The sequence below is a fragment of the Crinia signifera genome, chromosome 2 (genome assembly GCF_055691185.1).
Source record: "Crinia signifera chromosome 2, ASM5569118v1, whole genome shotgun sequence".
NCBI classification, from domain to species: domain Eukaryota; kingdom Metazoa; phylum Chordata; class Amphibia; order Anura; family Myobatrachidae; genus Crinia; species Crinia signifera.
Window position 1 is genome coordinate 89,896,431 of NC_139218.1, and position 12,672 is coordinate 89,909,102.

Sequence of the window (12,672 nt, forward strand, 5' to 3'; positions counted from 1 at the left end):
TAATGGTCCCATTGGATGGATGTTTGAGGTAGTAAGGTGGAATGTCCTTGATTCCCCAGTTGGGAAGTGCCTGGGGGCCGGTAGTCTGCAGATTCCAAATGCTGCAGCGGCATCAGATGGAGAGCAAGATGTGAATCCTGAAGGGCTTGTCCGGACTACAATCCAATGTATGAGGGTGTAAAGCAGGTAGCAGCAGCGGCTGACGCGTTTCGCTGCACTTGGCAGCTTTATCTTTGATCCCTGCAAAGGAGGGTGTAACTGACAATAAACAAACGCTGCTTTCCTTCCGATCACCTACAGTAGATCTCCCTTTCGCCCTCCCTTATATGAAGTGCACACTACAAACTGGAAGGTGAAATAGTTCCCCGCTCTCCATCTAGCTAAGACCGCAGCAACAGGCCAAAAATCAAGACGTCTCTCTAGAATCTGGACACTTGGGAATCCTGCCATTGTACTGATTTATTTTCCCCTTTCTGCATTTTATTTGACTATGATTTGAAGCTATTAAATACTTGTGTTTGCTTGATGTGTAAACTTTTGCAGATCATATGCAGCACGTTGCTCTGTAAATACATCCGTTTATGTATAGAAAATAAGCATTTCCCTATAAAACAACATGAGCATGTGAATCTAAACCCCCTTCATACTTCTGTGCCTCCAAACACCATCATCCTCCTTTGTGGGTGGGGATTATTAGATAGACAGTGTCTAGATAGATAGTTAATATGACAACCACAAAAGGTTGACGGTCAAAAATTCAACATGATCATGTGTCTACATTTTTTATGTTGACATTTTGACACTGTCGGCATTTTGACCCTGTTGACCTATTGCATTTTAAGCTTTTCATGTTGACATTTTGACCCTGTTGACCTTTTGAATAGACCTATTCACTGTCTAGACACTGTAGATCTATCAACCTGAACCACTACCTTATTTATGTGGTACCACAAGATAAGGTCAGGAGCTGCAGATAAACTAAGCCGTGCTTATAGGAAGACACATACAGTATATACCTGCCAACAGACATTACTGGCCTCCCCTTCAGAATTGTCTGTAACCCCACTTTCTCTGATCTTTTCCCATTCTTCTTCTCCCTGCTGCTCTTTTAGCCTTGTCATTGTAGCATTCCCTTAAGGCCCATACACACTGGGCAATTTTGAGTGGAAAGCAGCTCAAATCCGCCCAGTGTTTTTGCCCTGGCTGGCGATGAACGCTGATGCGCACTGCCGTATCATTGTTGGTCGCCGCCATTCATCTGCTGCTATTACCAGCCGAGTGGACGGCTCTCCATAGCATCCTGCTATAGAGAGCCGTCCACCTCCGCTTGGGCCATCATTTTACTATCGTTGCTATGTATACATGCTGGGCAGAAACGCCCATTGTGTTTGCACCGTAACTCCCTCCACCTTCTGCCCACGTTCACACTGTATTATTCCCACACCATCCCTGCATCCCCCTCTCTCCTTCCGGCCTCCCATAGTATTCCACCTGCTAGCATACTTTTGCTTCTTCTACAGTATATACAACCCATATAATTTCTTATTCCCCCAGCTCATTGCATCTTCCTTCTGTAATGTCATCTCTGCTAAATTGCATCTCCTTTAAAATTACTGTGGGCTCAGCAACTACGGGGACGGTAGAAAAAGGGGTCTGATAATGCCCATAAAGATTTCCACATCTTCTGCACAAGTGTGGGGCCAGTGCATGCACGCTGAACCCACAAATGTGGCTTCTATGCATTTGTGTCACTTTGATATGCTCAGAAATGTGATACATTGGTATGGGATAAATTTACTAAGATGGGGGTTCTGTTGAAGAGGGGATGTTGCCCATAGCAACCAATCAGATTATACTTTTTATTTATTTTTCACCTTGTAGAAGATAACAGATAGAGGGCCTAATTCAGGTATGATTGCAGGGCAAATTTGTTCACAAAATGGGCAAAACCATGTTGCACTGCAGGTGGGGTTCATGTAACACATGCAGAGAGTTAGATTAGGGACCGAAATCTAACTCTCTCTGCACATGTTACATCTGCCCCACTTTTAGTGCACATGAATTTGCCAATTTTGGGAACAAATTTTCCCTGCAATCAGGCCTGAATTAGGACCAGAATCTGATTGGTTGCTATGGGCAACATCCTATTTTCAATGGAACTCCCACCTTATTAAATTTACACTTCTTGGAGAGTGGATCAACACTCTACTGTATGTGCTACTTGCTCTCTTCCGAACACTAATCACGCTACTTCCCAATAACATTCCACCTTCTCCTCCTATAGCCAACGTGCACACATACTTTTTTTTGTTCAATGATTTTTACTTAAGGTGCCCATACACTTATACAATATGGCCATTTCTCACACAATTTCAACCCATCGGACCGATAAATTGTGTGAAAAGTGCCATATTGTATGCGTTTTACCTCCAGATCCGATCATATGCGCGGTCCCATGCACATCAAATCAGATCTAGAAATCTCCATGGCTGCCACAAGGATTAGTTGTCTTCTGTAGCAGTAAGTACCTGTCAGTGCATATGATACATTGTATACAGAAGGAGTTCTATCGCCAGCCCCCGCCAGTCGCCAGCCGTTGGAAGGGGGCTCTCGCTCGCCCCGTTCTGATGGACCTCCCCCCGGGTCCTCACCGACCAGTTGCAACCCCTGCCCCCACCTCCCCGCACCCCTCTTAACCCTACCCATCTCCCTGAAGCGGGGACGGTCAAAGTCCTGCCGCCAAGAGACTGGGATGTGCATGCGCGTGAGACGCATGTGCGACCCAGTCTGATGGAGTCCCTCTCTGCCGGCTCTCGCCAGCAGGGACGTTCTGGCGCGCGCCGGGCACAGAAGAGAGGGGCTCCATCTGTATGTATATCATAAGCGATCGTGCAGCCCAGGAGCATGGAGGCTCCCTGGCAGGTAGTTGTCAGGTAATCGCAGTGGTATATGGGCGCCTTAAGTCTTATATGTACTTTCAACATACAGTATTAGGCTAGGTGCACACTAGAAAGTGTGATGTAACATGTGAGAGAGTTAGATTTGGGTGTTTTAATGTTTCTGTGCAGGGTAAATACTGACTGCTTTATCTTGACACTGCAATATAGATCTCACTTTAATAAAATACATATGATCAATGTGTAGACCAAACACTAGTGCCGCATCGCGTAAGTTCCTCTCTCTCTGTCACAGTATACACAGCAATGCTGATTTACAGCTGTCCTACATATACATTTTACGGTACTTGTTTCCTAGCACGGTGCCCCCGATTTTGATTGTATTACATCTTATACAATTGCATCGCATGCAATATAGTGGCATGCGATGCTATGCGATCGTATACGATTTTTGATTGTACAAGCACCCTGATGGGTCCTTACAATGTTAAATGCCCCCCCCCCCATAGTCAACGCCACCCCCACTATCAACGCCAACCCAAAGCGTGGTGAGAGCGGTGATACGCGTCCTCCGGCCTTTTCATACCCCCACTATCCATGTCGGCATGGAGTTGAGTTTAGATAGTGTGGCGAGCGTAGCGAGTCACCGAGCCCGAAACGCCCCGAGCCCCGCAAGGTGACACGGATTACTTTACATGTATTGCGCGTCCCCTCACGGGGCTCGCTTCGCTCGCCACGCTTCTGGCTCCTATTCAGCGTCCTCTCGCCACGCTTCAGGCTCGGTGGCTCGCTGTGCTCGCCACACTATCTAAAGTCAACTCCACTTCGACGTGGATAGTGGGGGTATGAAAATGTCGGAGGCCGCGTACCGCCGCCACTTACCACGCTTCGGGTTGGCGTTGATCCTGGGGGTGGCGTTGACTATGGGGGCCATTTAACATTGTAAGGACCTATCAGGGTGCTTGTACAATTAAAAATTGTAAACGATCGCATCATATGCCATTGTATGTATTGTACAATATGGCGTCGCGTCGCATCGCATCCCATCGTATACCTTATTTAGTGTTATAGTATACGATGCGATGGGCGCCGTGCTAGGAAACAAGTACCCATTTTACACATAAATTATAACTAGTTTTACATGGAACTTGCAGTTTAAAAAAAACTGAATAGCATGGAAAATCAGAACATAAAAGCACTAGTATCTTCAATTATGTGGAGAGCGAGCAGCTCTCCACATAATTGAAGATACTAGTGCTTTTATATTCTGGATCCCAGGATATAATCACAGGATCCCACGCACATTATTACAGTTTCTTATATAGCTCACACATATTCTGCAGAGCTTTAAAGAGAATATTTGAACTTTCACAGCAGTCCCTTGCCCAGCTTACAATCTATATTCCCTACCACATGTACACGCACACAGACATTCTAGGGTCAATTAACGTACCGTACCAGTATATTTTTGGAGGAAACCGGAGTACCCCGAGGAAACCCACACAAGTACGGGGAGAATATACAAACTCTGCACAGTTAGGGCTATGGTGGGAATCGAACCCATGACCTCAGTGCTGTGAGGCAGTAATGCTAACCATTATACCATCCGTACTGTCCCATAGAGAAATCTGTCAAGAAAAAGAACATAGGAGCAATTTCCACTGTCTAACTACACACTTCAGATTTATTATACCAAACCCATTTGGGACACACATGACCAAAAATATTATGGTAAAATAAAAAAAATGCTAAGCCTTAAACAGTCAGTTTAGCTGGTACTCTAATTATATTAGACTCGTTAATCCACCCCCCCCCCCCTCCCAAAAAATGACCGCTTTTCATTATTGGGCTATTCAATTGAAGCCTGTTTTTTTCCTCTCGGTATAGATGTCCCATGTGATGGGATCTGAGATAAGGCATACAGGCCCAGAAGACAACAAATAGGCCAGTATCCCAAACCCCTCCCACATCTCATGTATGCAAATCTCTACCTACAATTTAATTTGTTCCTCCGGCGCAGGGGGAGGACAGACTGCTGTGCCATTACCTAGGTAAATGCCACTCGTGCATAGTGGGAAATCCGACGCTGTGTACCATGCCATTTTATAAATATATAATCTACTAAATTGGTGAATTAAGCCAACCAATTTTCTGTCTTAAAAGTATACTAAAAGAAATAGATGTGCATAAAGCTGTTCAGAATTTGGTACTTGTGTACTAGCACGGCGCCAGCGATATTTGGTCGCACACCATATAATCGCATCACATGCCATACACCCGATGCACTGCGATGCGATTTAAAATTGTATAAGCCCCCTATACAATGTTTAATTGTAAAAGCTCCCTAATGGGGGCTTACAATGTTAAATGCACCCCCACGCCACCCCCAGTATGAACGTGAACCCGAAGCGTGGCGACCAGTACGCGTCCTCTGACCTTTTCATACCCCCACTATCCACGTCGGCGTGGAGTTGATTTTATATAGTGTTGTGAGCGCAGCGAGCAACGGAGCCCGAAGCGTGGCGAGGGGACACGTATTACTTTATATGTATTCCGCGTCCCCTCGCGGGGCTCGCTGCGCTCGTCACGCTTCGGGCTCGGTGGCTCGCTGCGCTCGCCACACTATGTAGAATCAACTCGACGTGGATAGTGGGGGTATGAAAAGGTCGGAGGACGAGTACCGCCGCCCCTCGCGAGCTCGCTGCGCTCGCCACGCTTCGGGTTCACGTTCATAGTGGGGGTGCATTTAACATTGTAATCCCCATTAGGGTGCTTATACTATGTAAAATTGCATTGTATGGCATTGTATTCCATATACAATGCTATACAATTTTAACATTGTATGACATCGGGGGACATCTCGTCACATCGCATACCATCGCATGCCAGTCCAGACTGAGGAAGCCGCCGACTTCACGAGCAGGCGGAGAAACGCGTTTTTGAGCCCTATCTTTGCCGGTCCTGTGTTCATCTGCAAGTGCACTTTGAAAAATCCGTGGATTACAAATACTACCAAACTGGCTGGTCCAGTAGGTGAAGGTTCCCAACACAGCTTCTTCCGGAGTGCATCTCTGGTAATATACCAGTTGGAGAGACTGACCTTTATTATCCACCACAGAAAGATCATGCAGGACTGGTAATTATGAGATTATATCACTGCCTATAGTAAGCCTCTTATTTTCATTCCTGATTCAGTGACTTTAATACTCACAAGAAAAACGGCAATCCCAGCAAAATCAGCTTTTTTATTGCAAATATATGTTACATGTTGTCTGTCATGTCTGTCTGTTGAATTGTGCACAATTGTATCGATATATGAATTTTTATGTGGATTGATTCCACTTTATATATATATTTAATAAATTGATTTATATATTTCTAAAAACTGTAAGGACATTCTAATTTTTTCTGGGCAGGATTGCGCTTCTTAAAGTGCCAGATGCTTAGGTATCTGACACTATCTTTTGACCTTATGGTCTGCGATGCGATGGGCGCCGTGATAGTACACAAGTACCCAAAATTTCTTTACCTTCTTTGTTCTGACTTGGAAATGCACTTATCACTCCTGTTTCAGATTGGAGCATATGGCCAGCAAATATGGGAGAAATCCATAGAACAGAAGGAGATCAAGGTGAAGGTAATGCACATTTCTGACCTTGGGCCTTATTCTAGTTCACTCTTTCTGACAAATTCCTTCTTAGATGGACAAAACCATGTGCTCTGCAGGTGGGGCAGATGTAACTTGTGCAGAGAGAGTTAGATTTGGGTGGGGTTTAACTTCAAAGTGAGATCTATATTGCAGGGCAAAAATAAAGCACCCAGTATTTCCCCTGCACAGAAACAAAATAACTCACCCAAATCTAATTCTCTCTGCACATGTTACATCTGCTCCCCTGCACTGCACATTTGTTTGTCCATCTAAGAAGGATTTTGTCAGAAAGAGTGAACTAGAATAAGGCTATGTATGCTAAACCTTCCAGTATAAAATGTAAAAAAAATAAAGTTCTGGAGTCTTCTATAAATTCAGAATGACCCCTGTCACAGTTATGTAAGAACCAGGTACACACTTGGTAGCCATTCTTGCAACCTACAGAACATTATCCTTTCCAGAAGGCAGACATCCTGGTATTTATAGCCTGAAAATGTTAAAATAAAAAAATAATGACATATTGTATGTGCAGTACATAACATTTATTTGTGTTAACAATAATCCATAGGGGTACCTGTGGAAGGCAGATGTTTCATCTTCCGCGCCTCTCCTCCGAATGATTCTATTGGACGCCTAGCGGCCAATCAGGAGCCGAGAAAGTCCAATAGAATCATTCGGAGGAGAGGCGTGGAAGATAAAACATCTGCGTCTCTCCTCAGTACTTCGCGGGTACCGGCCGGAATAGTCCGGTGTTTGTTATTTTCTGAAGACCTGGACTAAGTCGGAACGAAGAGGACAGATCTTCGCCGGATGACCTTGGTGAGTTGGATTTCCTTCCACATGTACCCCGTTGGATTTCTTTGGATCCTGGAACCCCGGACTTTACAGACCTGGAGCCCCTGGACCGGACCCAGGAACCAATTCCCCTAAATCTGCAGCCCAGGAACCAAGACCCAGGACCATGGAGCCCCGCGCCCAGGAACCTACCTACGGTCTCAAGATAGGTAAGTATCAGTATGTATGGGCTTTGGATGTATTAAAGTTTTATTTTTCATGTGTCAGTGTGTGTTTATTTGACAATTTTTAATACTGTGAAACTACAAGTGCCAGCAGGCCCTTTATTGCCCGCATGCTGAGACTTGTGGTTCTCCAAGTCCCCGCTTTCGGGGGGGGGGGGGCTTGCTGGGACTCATAGTTCCACAGTATTAAACAATAGTAATATCTTTTTACACTGAATCAGCCCGGTGACCACCGCTCCAGGGTCACCGGGGACAGCACCAGGCTTCAGCCTGGTCAGGTAAGTCTTGGAAGGGGGGGACCCCTTTATTGGGGGGTCCCCACTCCCCCAGCTCCCCTGGTCAGGCTGACTGGTCAGTAGGGTTAATGTTTTGGCCGCGGGACCTTATATAATAAGTGTCCCCTGGCTGTGACATTACCCTGCTGGCTGGTTTGGCCTGGGGCTGGTTCTTAAAATACGGGGGACCCCTAGTCATTTTGTCACCCGTATTTTGAACCAGCCCCGGCCCTGGAGCCTGGGGCTGGGTTTAAAAAATCGGGGAACCCCTATTTGCCAGGTTTCCTGATTTTGTTAATACCAGCCCCGGCTCTTTCAGCCTGGTGCTGGTTACGGCTGTGGGGGGGACCCCACGCCGTCTTTTTAATTTTTTTACACACTGCAGCCTGCACGGATCTGACTGATCCATGCACACTGACTATACGAATTCGTATTAGCGGCCGTATAGACATAGTTTACATAGTAGGTAAGGCTGAAAAAAAGGCTTGCGTCCATCTAGTTCGGCCTAGTTATGCTGTATATTATGTTATTATATTTTAAAGACAGATTATGTTACTTATTTATAACCCTAGATATTTTTAGCTAATAAGTGTTTGTCCAACCTTATTTCGAATGTATTTATTGCGGTGGCCGACACCACCTCTCTGAGGGAAGAGAGTTCCAGAGTTTGACTGCTCTAACCGTAAAGACATTTTTTCTGCTAGCTGAACAAAATCTTTTTTCTTCTAATCTGTACTCATGCCCCCTCATCCTAGATTCCTTTCTAGTAGAATAATGGGTGTTTGACAGTTCCTTATATTGGCCCCTGATATATTTGTACATGTTGAGCATGTCCCCCCTTAGACGTCTCTTTTCTAATGTAAATAGTCCCAAATTGTTTAATCTCTCCTCATAGATTAAATTCTCCATTCCCCTAATAAACATTGTTGCTATTCTTTGTATTGTTCTAATTCAATGATGTCCTTTTTATAGTGTGGGGGGCCAGAATTGTACTCCATATTCGAGGTGAGGTCTAACCAATGCCTTCTACGGGGCATAATTACTTTTGATTCCCTAGTTTCCATGCCCCTTTTGATGCATGCTAGAATTTTCTTGGCCTTTTTTGTTGCTACATTACATTGGGCACTACACCCCAGTTTGCTGTCTATTAGGACTCCTAGATCCTTTTCGAGTCATGAGTTACCCAGTTCCTCCCCGCTAAGATTATAACTAGCACACTGGTTGTGTCTCCCAAGGTGCATAACCTTACATCCACGTTGAACCTCATCTTCCAATTATTAGCAGATTCCTCTAGTTTTTCAAGATCTTTTTGGAGCGTCGTGACATCTTCCGATTATTTAATAATAGCAAAGATGGATACATTGCTGAGCAACCCCTTCCCAATATCGTTGATAAACATGTTAAATAAAATGGGCCCTAAGACCGAACCCTGAGGCACTCCACTTAGTACCTGAATCGTGTCTGATACGGCACCGTTCACAGCCACTCTTTGTTCCCTTTTACACAGGCAGTTCCCTACCCATCTGCAGATGTTCTTACCCAATCTCATGTCCTCCATTTTATTTATCAACCTCTTGTGTGGTACCGTATCAAAGGCTTTAGCAAAATCTAGGAACATCACATCCACAGCGTTTCCGCTGTCAAGATTTTTGCTAACCTCCTCATAGAAACCTAGTAGATTAGTTTGGCATGAACATTTTTTTATGAACCCATGTTGGTTCGTACTGAGTAAACGGTGAAGGTCTAAATATTCCTGGATACCATCCCTTAAAAAAATCCATCAAATAGTTTACCCACTATTGATGTTACACTTACAGTTCTGTAATTAGCTGGATCCTCCTTTTTTCCTTTTTTTTTTAATATTGGTACTACCTCTGCTATTCTCCAGTCTTTTGGTACTATACCTGTTGACAGGGAATTGCTAAAGATATAATGTAGTGGGGTAGCTAGTTCATCCCTTAATTTCATTAGTACCCTGGGATGCATCCCATCTGGCCCCAGTGTTTTATTTGTTTTTATTTTGCTGAGCCTCAGTGCTATTTCATTGGGCGTGAAATCAACAATGAGATCTGGCTTGTTTGTCCCATTTGTAGTAGATGTTCTTTCCTCAGTCTCCTCTCCCTTAGTAAACACTGATGAGAAGAACTCATTTAACAGTTTTGCTTTTCCTTTATCCTCTATAACACTTTTTCCATTGGTGTCCGTTAATGGGCCTATGTTTTCCTTAATTATACGCTTACTATTTATATATTTAAAAAAAAAAGGGGGTTGGTTTTGCTTTCAGTGGCTATGCGTTCTTCATATATTCTTTTAGCTGCTTATTTTTATAGAATTTAAATGCTCTTGTTTTATTGTTGATAGCTGACCTTACTTTTTTGTCTAACCATGGTGGCTTTTTTTTATTGAATTTACCCTTATTTACTTTTGGAATGTATTTAATAGTTAATGATTTAAGTACATTTTTTAGAGTATCCCACATTTCTTCTGCATTTTTTCCCTTCATAACAGTTTCCCACACAATTCCTTTAAGGGCTTCCCTGAATAGTTCAAAGTTCGCTTTTCGGCCGGCTAATACAAATGGATACACCATCGGTGGGTTACAAAGCAGTCGTATTTGACTGCTTTGTAAATTACCCTCCAGAACACGAATTTGCATACGGCTGAAACAGCCGTATGCAGTCGTATTAATTCATATTAAGCATACGAATAAGAAATTTTGTATTCTTAGTAAATTTCCCCCATATTGTGTAAGGGTATTGTGGTGTGTAGCATATTCTGTAAGGGGCATGACAGTGTGTCGCATAATGCATAATGGGCAATGCCAGGGGGCATAGTATTTTCCTATGGGGCCCACAAAGTTCTAGTTACGCCTCTGCTGGGACCACTTCCTGGCGCATACCATGCCGGAGGGCTGGCTAATTGGTAAGTGAGTTATCAGTGTTTTGTTAATTTTTGTAAAATTAACCCTACAAGCCATTTAGGGTTGCTTATGTTCAACATATGAATAATGCCATTTATGTTGATTAATTTATTTAGAGCAATATAGTGTGCAGTGCTACTATTACTTGCTAAATTCCCACATGAAATGTGACCACAAAATCACTTTTTTTTAAAAATTTGTAGGTGACTCAGGATATGGGTGTCATCCGTTGCTCACGTAACCCACAAAGCCCTGCACAGCACCGCTACAACGCTGCACACATTGCCACCCGCAATGTAGTGGAATGCACCTTTGGGGTGCTGAAAAGCCGATTCAGGTGTTTGGACAGATCAGCAGGTACACTGCTTTACCACCCTACCAAAGTAGTATTGATCATCCAGGCTTGCTGCATGCTACATAACATAGCTCTGGGGCAACCTAATTATGTTGATGTTGGCAATGCAGCAAGTCGTGCAGGAAGCTGAAGCTACACAACATGTGGTAGTTAGGAGTACGTGGAGGGGGGATGTGGTTCGGGCAGAGATGATACGCCAGCATTTCTCGGGTATTTTTGCATGCAAACCTTCACAGTTAAGCAAAACACATATGACATTGTGTACCTTACAAAACAACCCACTGGTTTCTTTTACATTGCACAGGGCCATTTGGGGAATAATGCACACCGCCTGCAAGTTCTGCCATAACTGCTTTGTCATTTCTTTGAAAAATGGTGGTACCTATGACAATATAATGTAAGTAATCCTAACATGGTTGATGTATACAATTCATTGTTAAAGGTAAAAATCAAAGGTGCAAGGGGTGGAGGTGCCATGGAGGCCTGATCTGAGGGGATTCAAATGTAATGGTTAAATTACATGGTACTTACACTCTGCAGTGGTAAATGCTGGACCATTACAAACTTCTGACATAGCCCCTAATGATATCTCATTAAGCCCATGGTAAGTGTTAAACAACCTTTGAGGGTCATATTGAAATATTCAAACACAAAACAAAGTATGCTTTCAGTATTCAACGGAATCACACCAAGGTTTCATTGTGAAAAAAATGTTTACTTGCAGAAAAAGGCACGTTTTAGCAAATGTAAAAAAATAGTGCCATATTACAATGTAAACATCCATATGGATGCATGTAAATTGACAAAACAATCCACAATTTGTATACCCTTAAGCATTTTTGCCCTGAGACCGGGAGCTACCACCCTTAGAAATAGAGCCAATCCCACCCCTAGTACGTATACTACAACGCGGGGAAGTAGTGGGTGACCCACTCATGGGTGTTGAGGACACACTGCTGCTTTGAGTTGATGTGGTTTGTTGCTGACCTAACACATTGGTTGCGATTATGCTTAACTGTGTTTTGTAGGGACAGCAATGCATTTTTGCTCAAAAATCGTATGCGATGGCATCCGATGCGATGCGATGGCACCCGATTACGATTTTTACCGATTTTTGAGCATTTTTGCTCAAAAATCGGATGCGATCGCATCGGATGCCATGCGATGGCATACGATGCGATGCCATGCGATGGCACCCGATTTTGCACTGAAATGCATCAAAATGCATTGAAATGTGTATTAAACTTGTGAAATGCCCCCAAATGCCATTTTTCATAGTGCACCACCCCCACTATCAACGTCAACCCAAAGCGTGGCGAGGGACGGCGGTACGCGTCCTACGACCTTTTCATACCCCCACTATCCACATCGGCGTGGAGTTCAGAATAGAAAGTGTGGCGAGCGCAGCGAGCCACCGAGCCTGAAGCGCGGCGAGCGGACGCGGATACCTGTGAAGCCCGCGAGGGGACGCGTATAGCTGTGAAGGTATCCGCGTCCCCTCGCGGGGCTCGCTGCGCTCGCCACGCTTCGGGCTCGGTGGCTCGCTGCGCTCGCCAC

General features: G+C 44.2%; 1 protein-coding gene across 8 annotated transcripts in view; it reads left to right on the forward strand.

Moving 5' to 3' along the window:
- The window catches only part of LOC146059905 (uncharacterized), a 36,462-nt gene that overhangs the window by 3,127 nt on the left and 20,663 nt on the right, over positions 1-12,672 (forward strand). For 3 of the 8 annotated variants that reach the window (XR_014470332.1, XM_083172556.1, XM_083172557.1), the window contains exons 2-4: positions 6,472-6,534; positions 10,964-11,117; positions 11,420-11,512. Coding sequence is in view for 6 of the 8 variants with exons in the window: in XM_083172556.1 (XP_083028682.1) it covers positions 11,065-11,117; positions 11,420-11,512 (146 nt within the window). In the remaining 2 variants the exon portion in view is untranslated. The remainder of the gene's footprint in view (positions 1-6,471; positions 6,535-10,963; positions 11,118-11,419; positions 11,513-12,672) is intronic. The other 5 variants (XM_083172560.1, XM_083172559.1, XR_014470331.1 and 2 more) reach the window with 4 other exon arrangements.